Raw genomic sequence first — 20,888 nt, forward strand, 5'->3', positions numbered from 1 at the left:
CTACAAGATTCTCCAGGCTCATCTTTATGCTTCCTGCCCAACTCTTAGAATCAGCCATTTTCTCAAAGAGGTCTGTATTCTTGTATTAGAGAGTGGTATTTGAAACCATCGTTTGGGTGCTAGGTGTTCTTATTGCTATCAGGTTGTGGATGCTTGTAGACTTTCTCAGCTGTCAGAGAAAGAAAACATGTGAGTATAAATATTTCTGTACGTAACCATGTTTATCTATATTGAATTAACCAAGGCTTCATATTGGTGTTTTCATCTCTAACCCATTACTGCCAACATCATTCCTGCCTCCTCCTTGCTTATTTGAAACCCTCTCTCCAGCAGTGAAAGATCTGGCTTCCATCATCTGCCATTCGTGGACTTTATTGTTCAATTCCAGTATATACACGTATAGTAGTTTCAGAATTGATACTTGAGTACAGTGCTTTTGTACAGTTCCGTTTGTTTTTAGTGTTACAGACTACTTATTTCCAAAGATACTTAGCTCCTTTCTTTCCTCAGTGAGCATGTTTTGTACATTTGTAATGCAATTAGATTATTCGGTCACATTCTACATTCTATTCTGAGATCCCTCAATTTCTAAATTATTTTAAAATTTTGCATACAGTAAGGTTCATTCTGTGTTATAAAGTTCTGTGGGTTTTGATAGTGTCATGTATGCACTGTTACAGTATCATGCAAAATAGCTTTACTTCCTTAAAAAAATCTCCTATGGTTCACCTATTCAACATTCCCCACCTTTAACCCCTGGCAACCATTGATCTGTTTACCCTCTCTCTAGTTTTGCCTTTTTCAGAGTGTCATATAATTGTGGTCATACAGTATATAGCCTTCTCAGACTGGCTTCTTTCACTTAGTACTGTTCATTTAAGATTGATCCTTGTCTTGTTGTGGCTTGATGGCTTATTCCTCTTTATCACTGCCAAGTATTCCATTGTGTGGATGTATCTCAGTTTGTTATTCTTTTCCATATTGAAGGACTTCTTGGTTGTTTACAGTTTTTGGTGATTGTGAATAAAACTTCTATGAACATTCTCCTGCAAGTTTTTGTGTATATGTACATTATTATTTTTAATATCTTAGAGTCCATGTTAGTTATACTGTACATAAATATTGTTTGTACTTAGTAGTCCTTATCCTATTCTGAGATATAATTTTTGAAAAATAAATTGGTTTTAGTTTTGATGTATAGAATAGAACCAGTCACATACTCTAAATAGACAGGCTTCAATAATATTTGGTTATTTATAATTAAATGTTAGTTAATAACCTTGGCATTATAAATAAATATGATTTGTAGGCAAAATTTATAGTAACATGGTAGTAAGACTCCATTAACCCTAAGGGGAGTACCCAGTTGGACTCTAGGGATTCAACAGGGTTAATGAACTTTAGGAAACAAAGCAATTTCTTACTAGGGTCCAGTCAGAATCAACTTTATTATTATTTGTTTAATTATGAAATATTTATATGCTGCTGTATGTGGGGAATAGAAATGGGAGCAAGACATAAACAGGCAGAAAATAGAGTGGGTGCTGTTGTTAAGCTGCTACAGGTAAAAAACTTCATTTTTAAAATAAAGTTTATTCATTCAGCAAATAATGATTGAGCAATTATAGTATGTCAGCCATTGTTGATGGGGATATGATGATGGCCAAGAGAAGGGTATTTGATGAATAGTATTGAAAAGCTTTGAATTAAAATAATTCAGATAAACAAAATAGAGGACCTGGCAGTAGATCCCTATACATACAACAGTGTTATATGAAAATTCAATTTAGGAGAATCAAGGTAGGTTATTTAATAACTAGTTCTGGCACATCTGGCTATCCCATTTTGGGGAAATAAAATTGGATCCCTATCTTATACAATATACAAAAATAAATTCCACATGGAAAGAATAATAAAAGTTCTGCACTAAATATAGGAGATTACATGTGCATTCTTGGTGTGAGGGAGACATTAACCACCATTAAATATCTATAAACTATAAAGAAGGAAAGCTATATTTGACTTTATGAAACAACTTTTGAATGACAAAATATAGCATACGAACAGTGGGTTTGATAAAAATATTTGCAGTGCAGAGGAAGGACAAAATGGATATCTTTTATATGAAATAACTACTTAGATATTGCCAAAAAGGGAGCAAACAACAATACAGGAAAATTAGTACAAGATATGAAGGAAATTCAAATGGCCAACAACGTGTAAAAATATGTTCATACTCACTAGTAGAGTAATGCAAATTAAGGTAACAATGTAATATAACTTTATATCTATCAAACTGCCTCCTCAGCCCCTACCCTTTATGGAAAAGAAAAAAGAAAAAGAGAAAAGGACCAACAATAATCTTTTGCTGACAGGAAACTAAGAGAAAAAGCTGTTTTTATACTTTGTTGGTAGAAAGATGGATTAATGGAGCCTTTTTGGAAGATGATTTGACAACATCTATTAAAATTAAAAATATACTATGTATACTAGTTGAGCTAGCAATCTCATGATTTGGAATCTAGCCCATAGAAAAATACCTCCACATATAAAAGTTTCTGTACAAGCATTTATTTGTAGTGGCAAAAAACCAGAAACAAAGTACATATCTATTGGTAGAGGAATGGCTGAATAAATATGTATTTATTAAGTATCTAAAGGATGGAATCTTAGTAGCAGTTAAAAAGAATGAATCAGATATATACCACCAGTAGACTAGGAGGGATTTCCATTGGGTATTATGATGTGAGAAAAAATAAGGTAATGAAAAATGTCTGTGACATCCTATATTTTAAAGAAAATGCAGTGACAATACCATTATGTATGTAGATGTGTATATGAGAATACATAATTGGATATGGTTATATGAGAATAGAGATACAGGCTAGATACATATTAGATTATTTACTTGGACTGTCTGGGTCAGTAGATGGGTGGCACTGTTATGTGTGAAAGGAAGGAAGGTATATGTGAGGTAGGGAACCACGTTCATAAAGGAAAAAGATTGGATTAAAAACAACAGTTTTATGATGGTATGATCATACTTGTGCTCTAAAGTTAAAAATATATATTTACATATTTATATCTATAAAAGACTTTAAAAATTGCATGTAGTGGTGTTAATTAGTATACCTCCTTTGGAAAGTGATTCAACAAACTTCATCAAGCAGTGTTCACAGTCTTTGAGCTAATCATTCTGTATCTGGGAGTTTATACTAAGGCCTAAAATAATAAAAAGTTAATGCATAATGAAGTCATTGTGGTGTTGGCTCTATATTAGGGAATATATTAGATAAACTTTAATGTTTAAAAATAGGAAAATGGTTAAATTGTCATGTTGATGGAATATTGTGCAGGCATAAATAATACAGTCGTGAAGAGTACAGTTACAAAGCCAATAATGACTTAGAACTATATTAATGGTGTAATATATGAAAAAGAAATTTATAATTTCATGTGTAATTTAAACACTTGTATATATTTGAGTACTGGAAGTGAATAGGATAAAATGAAAACTGTATGTAGGGCATCATAGTGAATTGTTTTTATCTTGTTTTGACAATAAAATTCTCGAGAAAAGTATAGCTCAAATATTGCAAAGCAAAATTTAGAAGAAATACTCATTAAACATTAATATCTAGCCCTGTAATAGGTGTTCTTAGTGATAAAATACTTTTTAAGTGTGCTTTAGGCATTTGCAGACTGTACATTTGGAGTTCAGCTGAGCATCTTTATCAATATGCTAAACATTTCAGTCTCTTCATGATTTACTAATGAGAAATCTTTGGTTTCATGTACCGTATTTCTTACTAGGAGAAAAATGTTGAGTATTTGGAAATAATTAGCATATTTTCATACTTCTAAAGTTATAGTACTGGCATAGATTCAGACAGCCAATTCTGTAACAGCTTAGCTATTGTATGTTATTCAGTTATTTGATGACTGAAACCTTTAACTTTTTTTTTCAGATTTGAAGAGTATGTATGAGGAATAAGTAGCCAAGATGTTTATTACATATTAGAGGAGAAAGATAATTTGCTTTTAATTTCCTATCCTATTTTGAGGGATCTTTCCAAATCTCTCATATGCTTTACTGTTTTGTGTGTTTGTATGTATCTTACCTCACGTTAGGTTTTGTGAGAATTTGTGCACTTTATCTGGTGTGGGTTCTCTGAATTTTCTTGGTTTGTGTTTGTTGTCTTTAATTAATTTTGAAAAACTCTCAGCCAATATCTCTTTAAATATTTCTCTCTGTTTTCTCTTTTCTTTTGCAATTTTAATTACACATATGATAGGCCCTCTGATACTGTCCTGCAGTTCAAGGATGGATACTTTTTTCTCTTTTATCTCAATATATGTTTGTATATGTTTGAATTTGGATAATTTCTGTTGATCTATTTTCAAGGTCACTGCTTTTTTTTTTTTCTGTTCTGTGCATTATGATGATAAGTCCATAAAAGATATTTCCCTCTCTGATACTGTGTTTTTCATTACCAGCATTTTCATTTTACTCTTTTTACTAGTTTCCATCTATCTGTTGATAGCCATGGTATGCATGTTTCCTACCTTTCCACTGTATTCTTATATTAATCACCGTTGCTTTTTTTTTTTTTTTTTAATTCCTGTCATCTGGATCATCTCCTGGTCTCCTGGCCTGGTTTTGTTGATCTCTTTGTCTCTTGACTTTCTTTTTTGTCTCATAATTTTTGTTGCTGTTTATAAAAGACTGAGGTAAATAGTATTTATGCCTCAAAATGGGTACACCTCTTCTGTCAAGTCATTGGTGTTGGTGTTTCTAAAATGTACTAAATTAATGCATTATGAACCTAAGGCAGTTATGTGATAAATTGGTGAGCCGATTCAAAGGAAAATACAGTATAAGACAAAACATTTTAAAAGAGACACACTTAGATTTTATTTTAGTAAAATATATACTTTAACTTTTTTAAGATGTGTGGATTTAAAAAAAACTTTTCATTTTGAAATGTTTGTAGATTCATAAGAGGTTGCAAAGATAGTACAGAGAAGTCCTGCTTACTTTTCATTCAGTTTCCCAAATGGTTATATTTCATGCAACTGTAGTACAATATCAAAACCAGGAAGTTGATATTGGTACAGTGTGTGTGTGTACAGTTCTATCATTTTACCACAGAACCAATATCAAATCAAAACACATAACTATTCTGTCACCAATAAGATATCCTTGTGCTACCCTTTTATAGTCATCCCTACTCCCTCCCTCCCCACCATCCCCAACCGCTAGCAACCACTAATTTGTTCTCCATATTTACAATTTTGTCATTCTGACAATGTTATATAAATGGAACCATACAGTATTTGACCTTTTGAGATTGGCTTTTTTTCACTCAGTATAATGCCCTTGAGATACATCCAACTTGTTGCGTGTATCAGTAGTTCTTTTCTTTTTAATGCTGACTAATACTACAGTGGCATGGATGTGGCACAGTTCGATTAAACGTTCGCTTATTTTAGGACATTTTGGTGGTTTCCATTTTTTGACTGTTAAAAACAAAGCTATGAACAATTATGTACAGATTTTTGTGTGGACATAAGTTTTCATTTCTTTGGGAAAAATGCCCAGAAGTACAATTGCTAGATCTTTTGGTAAGTATATATTTAGCTTTTAAAGAAACTGACAAATTATTTTCCAGAGTAGCAGTGCCATTTTACATTTCTACTAGCAGTGTTTGAAAGATTTAGTTTCTCCACAGAATGGGAGAAAAACTAACTTTTGCAAACTGTATATCTGGTAAGGAATTAATATCCAGAATATATAGAGAGCTCCTAAAACTCAACAATAAAAAACAAACAAGTAGGGCTTCCTTGGTGGCGCAGTGGTTGAGAATCTGCCTGCCAATGCAGGGGACACGGGTTCGAGCCCTGGTCTGGGAGGATCCCACATGCCGTGAGGCAACTAGGCCCGTGCACCACAACTACTGAGCCTGCGCATCTGGAGCCTGTGCTCTGCAACAAGAGAAGCCGCGATAGTGAGAGGCCCGCGCACTGCGATGAAGAGTGGCCCCCGCTTGCCACAACTAGAGAAAGCCCTGGCACAGAAACAAAGACCCAACACAGCAAAAATAAATACACAAATTAATAAACTCTTACCCCAACATCATCTTTAAAAACAAACAAGTAGATTAAAAAATGGGCAAAGGTTTTGAATAGACATTTCTCCAAAGAAGATGTACAAAATGCAATAAGCTCATGAAAAGATGCTCAACATCATTAATCATTAGGGAAATGCAAAATCAGTTGTAATGAGACACCACCTCACACCCATTAGGATGGCTACTATTAAAAAAAAAAAAAACAAAACCCAGAAAATAATAAGTGTTGATGAAGATGTAGAGAAATTGGAACTCTTGAACACTGTTGGTGGGAATGCAAAATGATACAGCTGTTGTGGAAAACAGTATGGCAGTTCCTCCAGAAATTAAAAGTAGAATTACCGCATACTCTAACAATTCTACTTCAGGGTATATATTCAAAATAATTTAAAGCAGGGTCTTGAAAAGATACTCGTACATCCATGTTCATAGCAGTATTCTTCACAATAGCTAAGACATGGAAACAACCCAAGTGTCCACTGACAGATGAATGGATAAGCAAAAGGTGGTACTTAGTTACAATGGAATATTATTCAGTCTTAAAAAGGAAGGGAATTCTGATATATGCTACAGCGTGGAAGAGCATTGAGGACATTATGCTATGTGAAATAAGCCAGTCACAAAAAGGCAATTACTGTATTATTCTGCTTACGTGAGGCGCTTAGAGTAGTCAAAATCATGTAGACAGAAAATAGAATGATGGTTGTCAAGGACTAGGGAGATGAGAATGGAGAGTTATAGTTTAATGGGTACAGAGTTTTAGTTTTGCAAGATGAAAAGATGGATGATGGTGATTTCGCAATGATATGAATCTACTTAATACTGCTGAACTGTACACTTAAACATGGTTAAGACAGTTAATTTTATGTTGTATTTATTTTACCATAATAAAAATAACAACCATGATGATACTGTTAACAACTTTATGCCAACTGTTTTTTAAAAACTTAGAAGTAGAAGACGCATTTCTAGAAAAATATTACTTACAAAAAATGAGGGAGAAATTAAAAGTCTGAATCATTCTATAATTATAAGAAATTGAATCTTACCACAAAGAAAGCAACAAGTCCAGATGGTTTGCTAAGCAAGTTTATACCAAAATTTTAAGAAATAGGTTATTCCAATCTGATGCAATCTCTTTTTAATTAATAGAAAAAGAGGATGTTGCCCCACCTAGTTCTGAAAGCCCTACGTAACCCTGATACTTAAACCAGATGAAGGCATGACAAGAAATGAAAATTGCAGATGTATTTCACTCATGAATGTAGCTGTAGAAATCTCAAACAAGATATTAGCAGATTGAAACCAACATTGTAAAAGAAGAAAAATACTATCACAAAGTTGGCTTTTTTTCAGGTATGCAAGGATGGTTTACTATTACATGATCTATAAATGTAAATGATGACATTAATAGGTTAAAAGAGAAAAATCATATGGTAATGTCAGTAGGTAGAAAAAAACATTTGATTATCAGTGTAAGTTCATGGTTAGGATGCTTAATAAATTAGGAAAAGAGGGAGATTCTTTAACCTGTTGGGACTATTAAAAAAAAAACCAACAGTCATCAGCAAACATCTTTTTAAATGGAGAAATATTAAAAACATTCCCTTTAAAAACAGGAATGGTATAGGCATGGATGTTATAACCCAATCTACTGTTTTTATTGCTACATAACAAATCATCCCAAACTTAAGGGCATAAAACAACTATTTTATTATACTTATGGATTCTGAGGGTCAGGAACTGGGACACTGCAGAATAGGAAGGTTTGTTACTGCTCCACCCTTTCTAACACCTCAGTGGGATGACTTAAACACTGGAAGTGGCTTGATAGCTAGAGCCTGGAAATCATCTGGAAGTATCTTCATATATCTGGTGGTTTGATTCCAGTTGCTGGCTGGGAACTCAGGCAGTCAGTTGGAAAATGTTTTTCATTATCTTGTGGAGCTAAACATAGACAAACCTTAAAACCCAGTGATTTTACTAATAGACATACACCCAACAGAAATTCTGTGTATATACAAAAGTAGATGTGTTGCAGAATGTTCATAGCAGTTCTGTTTTCAGTAACAAAATATTATAAGCCACCCAACTGTCTATTGACAGGAAAGTGACTGAATAAACTGACGTATATTATAGTAGTCAAAAGAATGAATGGCAGCTAAAATAATATTAGCAACATAATATTATGTGAAAAAGTTAAGTCCCCTAAATTTATGTCATGGGATACTCTTTAAGAATAGTTAAGGGCTTCCCTGGTGGCGCAGTGGTTGAGAGTCCGCCTGCCGATGCAGGGGGTGCGGGTTCCTGCGCTGGTCCTGGAAGATCCCACGTGCAGCGGAGCGGCTGGGCGCGTGAGCCGTGGCCGCTGGGCCTGCGCGTGCGGAGCCTGTGCTCCGAAGCGGGAGAGGCCGCAGCGGTGAGAGGCCCGCGTACCACAAAAAAAAAAAAAAAAAAAAAAAGAATAGTTAAAATAAAAATAATCTGCTTTTTTATAGTGTAGATAAAATGGAACTTCATTAACTTGAAAGCAAAGGAATGATGAAAAATAAATTTAGGATTGTGAGTCCAGAGAGGTCCAAGGAGGGGTTATGCGTAATTTCTTGTTAGGATCTTCAGTTTTATGCTTGGTGGTGGGTTTTCATATCCTAATTTTATTTAAAAAAAAAAAAAAGAATAAACAAAAAAAACCCCAGACGCCTTGAGGCAGGAGTATGATTGATAGCGAGGATACATGTAGCTAGAAAAAAGTGAGTCAGGGGGAGTTATATAGTTGAGGTCAGAGAGGCACTTGGGGGTCTCTAATTATGTCTAGTAGAAGAGTAAAATTCTCAAATTCTTTTTTTTTTTTTTTTTTTTTTTTGCGGTACGCCGGCCTCTCACTGTTGTGGCCTCTCCCGTTGCGGAGCACAGGCTCCGGACGCGCAGGCTCAGCGGCCATGGCTCACGGGCCCAGCGGCTCTGCGGCATGTGGGATCTTCTCGGACCCAGGCACGAACCCACGCCCCCTGCATCGGCAGGCGGACCCTCAACCACTGCGCCACCAGGGAAGCCCAACAAATTCTTAATCAAGAGTGTAAAGCTGTCTGTGGTTAAAGTATCTGAACACTGAGACACTGAGTTTATAATTTCACTGTTATCTACCTAAGAGTGTTATGTTTATTGTATCAGAACAACCATGTTCCATTTAGATGAGATTATCAGATATATCTGTCCAGCTAAATGAGGCTTCACTATAAATAAAATAAAAATAGACGAGCATATAACAGTATGAAAGATATGAAACACTTTATTAGAGAAAATTACATTTGTGATCTGCATATAAAGTTGTCAACACTGATTTTACTGTGTTGTTAACTAACACTTTTCTCTATTGCTTGTGTGTAGAGTACCCTCATAATATTGCCTTAATATTGTGATGTAGTTGTAGGCTTTTTTACAGGATACATTTTTACTTCTAATCATTAGTGCCAATGCAATTCACAACTTTGTGTTCATGTTTGCTTTGCTTACATGGTGAGGCTCCAAAGTTTGTGTCCCATAGAGGCATGGATTTGTCATTCTTGTTTTGAAAGATTTGGAGTTGAGATTGATATGATGATAGTTTTAGTTTAAAACTTAATTGTTTTAGAAAGAGTTACCCAGTGTGATGAACGGATTGAAGAGCAAAGTGACTGAAAGTAAGTTCTGATAATTTTCCAGAAATAGTGATAGATATTTGAATCACAGGGATGGTCACCAGAGGAGAAAGGAAAGAGGAGCGAGGAAACTAATACAGGACTGAATGACATACCTGGCTCTAGTGTAAAGTGTAAAAGGTAACATGTAGTTTCTGCATTCTGGATAGATTAGAGAATGATAATACTATTGACCGAAAATAACAGATTTAGAATAGAAAGTCTTTTGTGAAGAAGAAAGGAAGTTTATTTTAGCCATAGAATAATATATTTAGGGTATCTCATAATACAGTAATAATAATGATTGCAGTATATGGATATGCTACAGATGAGGATGGTAGGAACAGCTAGGTTACACAGATCCGTTAGTTCGTGTTAAGAATTTTGACTGCATCCAAAAAATGATAAGGAGCCCTTGAAAAATTTTAAATAGATGAGTCTTTAGAAGAATCACTTGGGCAGTGGAGTGGAGGATGGAATAGAAAGGAGCAAACTGGAAGCAGAGAACTATTTTGAAGGCTGATACTATAAAGCAGATGAAAGATAAAGGTGCCTTAACTAGGATGAAAGTATTGGTGATTGAGTACATGCATTCTAGAAGTATTTAGGACATAGGATTTGGTGACTGATTGGGTGTGTGGAGTGAGAGAAGGAGGACGCAAGGATGACTCCAGGTTTTTGTCTTGGTCAACTGTGTTGTAGATGGCAGTACCAATCACTGGGTGAAGGAATCCTAGAGGAAGAGTTAATTTGACGTTGATGGAAGAGATCTTGAGTTCAGTTTTGATTGTATTGAATTTGAAGTACCTGTTAGATGAAAGAGAAACTAGTCAATTATCTGTTGGGTTTATGGATCTGAAGCTCAGGAGATGGATCTGAACTAGAGATTCCGTAACTTGTTTGTAAATGAATCTGAAGGAATGAATGAGGTAATCTAGAGAGTTTATTTGAAATGAGATAAAAAGAGGGGCTAGACTGGAGCACTTAGAACACTAACATTTAAAGGGTAGGTAGAAGAAGAACCTGTAAGGGGGATTGGGAAGAAGCAGTCAGAGAAATAGGAAGAAAGAGGGAAGAAGTATGGTTGTTTTGCAAACCACGGATTGAGAGTGTTTTGAGAAGGAAAGCCTGGTCAAATGCTGTTAGTGTTCAAATAAGACAAGGAATTGAAAGTGTCTTTTTGCATTTAGTGAAAAGGAGGTAATTGGTTGCAGGCATGGGCTGTAAGAATAGAGCATCTATGATGTTGAGTTGTGAAAAAGAGAGGGCTGTGGTTGGAGAAGAATGTAGTGGAGAACAATGTAGTTGTAGTTTTTGTTTTGTTTCATTTTTAAAGATGTAGGACACGGAACATGTTTCAGTGTTAATAGGAAGGAGCCAAATAGAAGGGGAAAGTTGAATATTTAATAAAGAGAGAGAATAGTTGAGAGAGCCAGGTCTCAGAGCACACATGAGGAATTAGCCCTAAGTAGGTGGAGGGATTCCTTTTTTCTTGTGAGCAGAATGAAGTGGAATAGTTGGGTATAACTGCTGGTAACTAAAGTTTTGGTAGAAAAAAGTTAAGGGCCTTCCCTTAAAATGCCTTTTGTTTTCTCTGTTTAGCAGGAGGCTTGGTCATGTGCTTTGATTAGTGAAAGGAATAGACAGGTTGGAAGTTTGAGGAGAGCGGAAAATCTTTGAAATAGCTTCGCAGAATGAGGGAAAGAGGCTCAATTAGAGAAAAAGTGGGTGTGGTAGGCTGCACTGTGGACCCAGTTGAAGATGGGAAACCTGCATTTTATAGTGAATCCTTTGATACTTCTCAGCAGAAGACAGGCAGTTGGATATTGTTGGTGGTTCTTTGTGGGAGCTGTTATCTCTTGCCTTGTAACCACTCCAGATTCTGAAGCTATTGAGACATAGAACCAAGAGTCATAGGAATCAGAAAAGTGGCTCTAGTCTTAAAAGTTTAATGTAAATGTGGCATGGACTGAGGCTGAAATGAGTTCTCCTACAAGTTCTCTCCTGAATTAAACTTACCCGTAAGCTAAAAAACATGTCTCCATGCTAAGAAAATGAAGTTATTCTCTGGTGAGCTTCTCTTATGGGAGCAGGACCAGAGGAAGATTATATTGTTTATGGGCACAAAGTTCCCAGTGAGGAACCCAAAGAACTTGTACTGTGCATGCATGCTGACCTCTCTACATTAACCTTACCTGTAGAGAACATATGGATGTCCTGCTCTCATCATTCTTCTTCTTTTTTTCTTAGAAGTAAAGAAGGTAGAGAAAGGGACTATAGTATTTCTTTAGTCTTGTTTCCTTCTATCCAGAGAAGGCCTTTGTCCTCTTTTAAAATGTGAGAAGTGGTGATGTATGTACCCCTTAAGATTCATTGAGGGTTGAGATTTTGCCAGATAGAAGGAGTGTAATTCACAGAGTGAGAATTTTGAATTGACAGCAGGATAACCATATGAAAATATTTATTATTTGGTTGGGTATATATGACTGGCCCCAATGAGGTGGTTAATTCTGGAAAATTTGGGTAGAGCGTTAAGATTGAGAGTGAGATATGGTCAGAAGACCACCAGCTGAGGGAAAGATTGCTGATAAAGAGTTGGAGGAGGTAGAAGAATTAACCAGGTTGGAAAGTAGATTAAGCAATTGGACAATCTAAGTGCTTTTTTTCTCATCTGCTGGGACATGTAAATTTCCTGAATGAAGGTTGGCAAACTCAAAGACTTAATTGATAGCGCAGATGAAAATTACATAAAGGAAAATGTTTAGTTATTAGAATTAGTTCTGGTTGGGGTGTTTTCCTATCTCATCATTTATGAGTAGAATATTTTTCAGGTAGTGAATATACATCTCAGTTATTTTTTTTTAACTTGTGATTATATTTTGCCATTGGCAGTATTATTTATAGTATGGTAATAATTCTGCAATTCGGCTTCATATAGGAAGTTTCAAAATTATCATTAGGCACGATAATAATTGGATAAGAGAGTGGAGTGTGGCACTATAATTTCTTTTAAGATATAGACTCTCAGGCTCATGCCTTAATAAAGGTAGAGCTGTTTTAGTGCTCAAACTCCAATGTATTTTTCTTGGAGAAATAAGAGGAAAAGGGAAGTTACGGAGGAACTATTAGTAACTCATTTGCTTTTATTGAGTCATTTATTCCAAAAGCATTGATTCAAAAATATTTTTTGAGCTCCTAATATGTGCTACGAGCTACGTAGTTCAAGGTCGTAGGGAGTAAAAAGAAAGGTTAAGAAATGGTCCTTACATTACCTTGGAAGAGCTAGGGAAATTCAGGTAAACAAATAATTTCCTTGAACAGATAAGCTTGAAATTCTGATTTTATATGATTAGACTCTTCCTTTTAGTTCAGTCTTAATGGCTGTTCATTTTTAACCTTAACTAAGGGTATGTGTGTGTCTGTCTGTGTTTATATGTATTTCCTTTGTTATGTTTCCTCTTACCAATTTATATTTGCTTCGGACTGTCTGAAAAAAAAAATCACCTGTCTGTTGCTTCTAGGAAACATGGCATGAAATAGTCTCAAATGGAAAAAATTGTGATTATGCGGATGTTGGTTAGCCAGTAGTTTTCCAGATGGGATAGAGATTGAATTAAATGCTGAATGGACAGTGTTAACTAGTAAGGCACTTCGGGCTGATTGAATAATCTGGATAATCTTTGGAGATTGTATTTTCTGAAGTCAGTTACCTAAATTGTCTGTTTCTCTGTTTGGTGTTTTTTGCATTTTGTTTTGAGCAACTTTGGTGTCTAAGGTACACTTTTACATTTTGTATAAATACTTATAATATGGGAACATGTTATAAAGGAGACTAACATGATACATTTTCATTTATTCACTGATTTTTAAGCCTTTAAAACATTTAAGCCTTCTTTTATAGTTTGTTCTGAAAAAAAAACTTACCTTGAGTTTTCTTTTTCAGAGTAGTATTTTGATGGAAATAATGGGTAGTTGATTCATTGTGCCATGATGTTTTATGCTATCATTAAAAAAATTCAGTTATGCGTGACCACAGTTTAAAGTTGTAAAAGGCTTGTTATGACCCACAGCCATCTCCTAATGCCCTCTATTCTTTTCCAGCCTCTCCATTTCTTGCTTTCTAGAAGCAAGATGTTCAGCATATATAGCTGATTCTTTTAGTGTTTACCAGTGAATCACAAAATAACATGTTTATTATTGCTACTTCTCGATTTTTAAATTTCATATCCATTGTCTTTCCATTATGGAAGATGAGGCTTTAACTGTCTTTTACCAGCCCCGCTGCCTCATACCACATCCTTCATCTTCTTTCTCTTACATTCCCAATATGGTTATAATTTTGGCGCAGTTAGTTATTCATTGTTTACATTATTATGACCATGTCAATACTATTCACAGCTGAAAAATATAGTATATAATGTTTACTTTTCCTGTCCAACACATTATTTTCTCACTGTTTTCTTTTGGTTAATTTTCTAATCACTAATTCAAGCCTAAATTTTCCCCCAGTTGTTTAATATTTCTTATGACGGTAAAACAGAGACAGTCTATTAATTTCATTTCCTTGAATACATCTCCCAGGAGCTTTCCGCTCTGCTCCAATTTAGACTGGTTGCTCTCTCTTCTTGTTACATAGATGTCTTGGGAACTCACTTCATTTTTCTGGGAGAATTCCCTTTGCCTTTCACTTTAGTTGGATTTCCTTTTTCCTAATCCTATGTCTTTCTCATGTCTTATTCCCTTGGTTTACTCCATAGAGTGTTTGGGAATTTTTTTTTTTTTTTTTGAGACTTTGCTGGTGTGAATATGCCTTATGCCTCCCTCAACTTGATTATTTGTTGGTTTGGCTGATGATAAAGTTCTGTGCTATAGAATTTCCCTCACGATTTTAGAAGCACTTCTTCATTGTTTTTTGCCTTCCAGTGATGCTCTTAAGTCTAATGCCATTACATATATTCTTTATCCTTTGTATAAAACCTATTTTATCTCTTTAGAAGCTTGTAGGATCTTCTCTTTTTCTCTACTGTGACTTAGTGTGGGTTTTTACTTCTATTTTCTTAGATACATGAGGAACCATTAAATCTGCAAATTGTATACTTTAGTTTTAGAAAATTTCTTTTATTATTATTTTGTTGATGATTTCTTATCTTTTGTTTTCTCTGTTCTGTCTTTCTAGAGTTCCTAATAATTAAATATTACATATTCTAGACTGGATCTTGTAATTTTCTTATATTTTTACTCTGATTTTCCATTTCTTTTTCTTTTATACTCTTCTTTTTAAAGGAGATTTTCTCAGCTCTATTACCCAACCTGAAGTTTTTCATTTCTATAATCATTTTTATTTTCAAGACCTTGGTCTTGTTTTACACCCTCCCCCCCCAAAAAAATTAAAGCTTCTTGTTCTTATTTCATGAATGCTCTGTCTTCTGTTCTCAACTCTCTGAAGGTATTAGTTATAGTTTTTATTTTTTAGAAAAATTTCCCTCCTATGTAGTCTTTGTTTATTCCATTTTTTTGGTCTCTATTTTTCATATTAGATACTTTCTTCATATCTTTGATTGTCCTTGGCAGTCTGCTCATATGTTAAGAGTTAGATACTACTAATAAAGTAGCATAAACTTACATAATGATTAAAGTGTATCAGACATTGTTCTAAGTGCTTCATCTATTTTAACTTATTTAACCCTCATAATGACTTTAGGAATTGGTTACCACATTGTTATTATTCCTATCTGACAGATGAGGAAACTGAGTCATAAAATGTTAAATAACTTGCACAATGTAACACAGTAGGTAAGTGGCAGAGCTAGGATTTGAATCCAGGCAGCCTGACTCCATAGTCCCTTCTTTTAACCATTATACTTACTTTATCTCTTATTGAAATAAGGAGCAAATTGGAAATTGTGTGTGTGTGGGTAGGGTTTGTCCAAGTAGTGTTACCTGAGTGAACTGTTTCTTTGTGGAACTTCTGATGAGGTTCTTTTTCATGGGCTGATTAGATTCACCAGAGAAGAATCTTCTAATTTGCTGTTCAGAGGTTGAAGCCTGGCAAGTAGCAGTTTGGTTGCCGAGTGGTGAAAGAAGACTGAGGAATGCGTCTGAAAATTTCATACAACTTTGACTTAGTCACCTGTCTCTGGTCTTCCAGTCCAGAGATTTCTTGGTTTTACCCTGTCCAAGGAATAAACCTTCAGTTTTCTTCTGTGATGAGGCATTGTAAGTTGCCCAGTTGTGCAGATTCTGGGAGGGGATGGTGGAATATATCTGACTGTGACTCTTATTTTGAGTCTCATCTTTACCCAACTTTCGGTGTTGACCATTCTTGAGCCTTTTGTGGTTTCTGTGATGTAAACGTGATTGATTCTCATTTTCCCCACTGGTAGTGTAAGGTTCATCTTCCTTGTATTTGCTTTCAGTTTTTTTTTTTTTTTTTTGCAGTTTTTTCATTTTCCCTACTCTTTGACCCTGTGTTTATGTGAAAGCAAACAGTCAAATCTTTGCTTGCTATCTTTTAGGAAAAGATGTTGGGAAAAGACTTGAATAAGATGGGTGTTCTTAATGTGCCATTTAAAATTCTCTAAGTCTCTTGAAATAAATCTCAGATGTCTCCTTTTACCTGAAGCATTTCATGGTGCTCCAACTAGACATTTCACCTTCTGAAAATCTTTTTCTCCCCCCTTGGATTTTTTTTCTTCTTTCGTTAAGACCCTTTTATATTTCATGTTATATTTGCATGCTTTTCTTGCACACTGCCCTCCCTTCCACACCAGGTCGTAACTCTTTGAGGACCTTGAGTGATCTCTTCTATAGAGTTGCTTAATAAAAATGTTACATTAAGTGTTGTGTATATGTTTTTCTTGTGAAATATCAGCAATATATTGAATACTGAGGATAGTTAAGGAGGGAATTAATATAATAGTGCAACAGAAGAGATTAAATTCAGATGTAAAGAAGCCTGAGAATTGTTAAACCTAGATATTATGAAATCTTTCAACATAACAAAGTATACATCTTGCCCCCTGCCATGACACAAAAGAATGAACTGCATGAACTGTCAATTTTTTGACCAGGCTCATGATTCTATAACTTAGATGACAGATATATTTGGCATTGCTATGTTATATTTGCAGTTTAATGGGATAATGTTAAATGCGAGAAATCTTCTAAAAGGTTTACAAATGCACGGTAGGCAAAACAGTGTTCTCAATGTACTGGACTAGCTAAATCCATAAAGAAGCCCACATTTGTAATATTTCCTTTTAAAAACTAATTTTTAGTTTTTGTATTTTGTAAAATTGATTTTTACAAATCAGTGTTGTTAATTTTGCTCCTCCTGCTCTTTAAAATGTTCAGAAGGAAACAAACTATTTCAGAATTTGAAACTAAATTATTCAGAGAAAGGTTATTGCTTTAAAATAATAATGTTTATTTCTCTAGTACTGTATTTTAAGAAACTCAGGACACATTTGTCTTTTAAAATATATTAATATTTCTTTGAAAATAAAGTACAGGAAGACTAATCTGCATTTTAATGTGTCATAGTTGCTGGGGTATGGAAAGCATCCGTGGTCACTAATATGTTCTTTTGTAGAGCTAAATCAGTACTTAGGAAACTGATGGTATTTGGTTCATTACCACAGGCAAACAAGCTGAAATGATTGTTAGGCATGGGTATTTGTTTTTGTTTTCAAATTTTCTGGCACCTTACAAATTACTTATTGGGATATGACTTACGAAAACACATAGAAGCATTACTCTAAAAATTCCAATATTTTGAAACCATGTTATTTGGGTACAGTGTTTGTAGATGCTAAAAATATCTTTTAATTGTCTCCTGAGATTCGTGGGACACATGTGGAAAACACAAACTTGGTGTTTATAGTTTGACTCGGTTAATTCTCAGTACCCATATCACTCTTCTTTCATAATGCCTTCATGAAAAATGTAATCACATACAGATTTCTATTCGCTTGCAACACAGAATTAATGTGAATTCCATTTCATACTAACCACCATCAAAAGTTTCTGAAAGTCTGGTTTATATTTTTTAAGTGTATGTGGATGAGTTGCTTAGCTTTGATTTTTGGAGAAGTACATCTTTTAAAAATATTTCAACAGATTGTTAAATTGTGGGTAATGGTGACAATACTGGTGTCATATTCTGATTAATTTAATGTAGTCCCTTTTTATAATGTGTTTCTGTCTACATATTCCTTATAGTGTCATTACCTACTGAGTTTCTGTGAAAATAAATTTTCTTTGCCTATTAAAATAAAGCAATCCTTGAGATTGTTTTTTACTGTTTATTTTTCTTTGACTATCTTTGAGTTTTATTTTTGAAGGCATTAGTATTAATTTTAGTGACAAGGCAAAGCATGGCTGTAGATAACTACTGCTTTATAACTCAAAGCAAAATGCCTTAGAAAATACCTTTAGAATTAGAGCTTAGCATATGATTTAATTTGCTTAGCTGTTTTTTTTTTTTTTAGAAGTTGGAGAAGATTGTTTTTCTGTAATCAAGTCCGTTTAGTATTACTGGGTCAAGAAAACTATAATTAATATTTGAATATATTCACTTTTGAAAGAAAAGGAAACCAGTTATCGAACAGAGTATCACTTCACAATTTATTGTGAATTTATTTTTTGTTTTACTATATATCACCTATTACTCATTTTACCTTTCCAGGTTTTTTAGTTCTTTCACTGTTTGTTAGATAAAAGCGTCTCCTTCTTATTCTTTCTTTCTTTCTTTTTTCTTTTTTTTTTCCAAAGCCCATGCACTCATGGTTTTATCCTTTTATTTTTATGATGTGCATTAGGACAAAATAAAGCATGTATTATCCCACTGCTTGTCTCTCTTACATACTTTAAGGGTAAAGAAGAGAGGTATTCTGGATATTCGCTTGTGTTTTTCTCTTTCCTGGTCTCCATGAATACATGACTTGATTTATCTTGATCAGCCTAGTAACTTGCTCCACATTTTTCCAAAAGTGCAAAGCAGTTTCAGCTAAAAATACACATATCAAAATGCTCCAGAAGTTGTGGCCACAGCTCAAAAATGCTGATCAATTTTGAAAATCTAAATCAACCTCGGCCATGAAACCGAGGGAAGAACCTTTGTGGTGTGGGACAGATTTCCAAAAATTCACCACAGTCCTGTTCTTAACTGGAGTTTGTGCTGATGTTGCCAGACAACTGAGGAATAGATGCAAAAAGCAGGAAGCATTATTGAATTGAGCCCTAGTGCCAATTTGGGAAAAGCAAATTAAAATGTAAAAGAATATTTTTCCACTCCTGGCGTCTCAACATAAAATGGCAAAATACATGGTTGCTGAAAAAGTCACAGAAATTGTTAATTTTGCCAGAATGGCTAATTTTGCCAAAAAACCTCAGTCTTTTTGTGTTAAAAATACATATGCATATAGTTAAAATATATTTTTTTAACCCAAATGAAATAGTTTTAATTTATAAATAAAAAAAAACAAATCAAAATGTATATATACCTTTAAGTGAGAGAAGTGTTTTGACATAAATGACTCTGTGTGTGGGCTTGTTTCAATGTCTTCTGTTTTTCAGGTGCACTTAAAGAATGGATGATGATGATTTTGGTGGTTTTGAGGTATGTGCTGTTATTTACCTTATTTTGCTTATGTAATTGTTTTAACTTTGTGGGATTATAATAGAGTATACTAAATGTATTATTTATCATTGGTGTTCATGATCCTTGATCATTTTGAATATAACTCTGGAATAAAAAAATGAAATCAAGAAAAATTAAAATATATTCCCTCTGACAGTTAAAACTGATTTATTGTTATTGAACACTTGGGCATGACCATAGGAATGGTTTAAATTGAGGTAGTTAAGTACTACTAGTGGAAGCAGTAAAGAAGAGGTTTGAGAAATTGCAGATGATTTTGCTGCGATACATGTCTTTTAGGAAATACTTGTGAGAGGAGGGATGAATATTGAAGATCTGTCACACATTTTCATGCTTACACCTGTAATGAGTTGACTTAGTATATTAAGTACACGGCCTTTTGGTGGTTTATAGAGCTAATTGTTTGCACTGTTGGATTATTCTCTTAGGTTTTAGTTGGATGCTTTGTAAGGAAATTGTTAGCTGAAGAAGCAGTCTTTTCCTTAATCCTTTTCAGTGTGTGTTCGTTTTATTGAAATATTTTGTAACCCAGTTATTTTTATGGAGCCAGTATAGTCTTGCAGGAAAATCTCTGGATTAGGAGTCAGGATGCCTGAGCTCAAGTCCTGGAACTACCATCAAGTGAGCTCTGTGATTTTTGCCTTTTTCTTTTTCTTTAAGAAAGACCTTTACCTAGTTTGGAACTTGGTGAAAAGGAGATTGTTATAGATAGGGACTGTAATTAATGACGTTAATAGGAGAAATGAGATATTAAGTATATATCCATATCATGAAAGAATAGTGTGAGTTTAGGTTAGGATCATTTTCTCTTCTGTTGATCTTTAATAGCTGTTAGTATGGAGATATTTAGAATATGAACTTACCTGTTTTGTTCACTTCATCTAACACTGTTTTTTGTTTAGCACATTTGTATATTTCCTGTATTTGCTTTAGTATTTTGGGATTTGTTGGGTGACTGAATCTTATTTATGTTACTGAATCTTATTATGTTACTTGATTTATTATATCAGAGAAAAAAGAGTAGATAATGTTCCTTAGAGTAACAGTTATACTTCAACGTGTATTCAACGGATCTGTTCCTTTTAATATTATATAGGTACAAAGTTAACCAGCCATTCCAATTTAATTACGGTTGTTAGGGTTCTTTCTTTCTGTATACTGTTATAGAAATATGGAAGGTCTCTATCCTTGGGTATATAAACCATGTTTATTTGTCATAGTTTGTGGAGAGTAGCTACTGTATTCTACGTCACTTAGCTCCTGTGGCAGATTGCCCCAATTGACTTCTCCTTGGCTGACAACTCAATGCAGAATCCAAGTTGAAATTCTGGCTCTTTTTTTCAATGATAATTTTGCTGTGACCTGAACACTTAAGAGAGAGAAAACTCTGCACTGTTACCCACAAACTCAACATGCAGT

General features: G+C 34.4%; 1 protein-coding gene across 7 annotated transcripts in view; it reads left to right on the forward strand.

Moving 5' to 3' along the window:
- Positions 1–20,888, forward strand: part of CCDC91 (coiled-coil domain containing 91) — a gene marked incomplete at its 3' end in the record, with an annotated part of 398,367 nt that overhangs the window by 70,086 nt on the left and 307,393 nt on the right. For all 7 annotated transcript variants that reach the window (XM_082666097.1, XM_082666099.1, XM_082666098.1 and 4 more), the window contains exon 2: positions 19,385–19,427. In XM_082666097.1, coding sequence (XP_082522223.1) covers positions 19,398–19,427 — 30 coding nt within the window. In that variant the 5' untranslated portion in view covers positions 19,385–19,397. The remainder of the gene's footprint in view (positions 1–19,384; positions 19,428–20,888) is intronic.

Source organism: Grampus griseus, assembly GCF_964374135.1.
Source record: "Grampus griseus genome assembly, chromosome: 11".
In the NCBI taxonomy this organism is placed as follows: domain Eukaryota; kingdom Metazoa; phylum Chordata; class Mammalia; order Artiodactyla; family Delphinidae; genus Grampus; species Grampus griseus.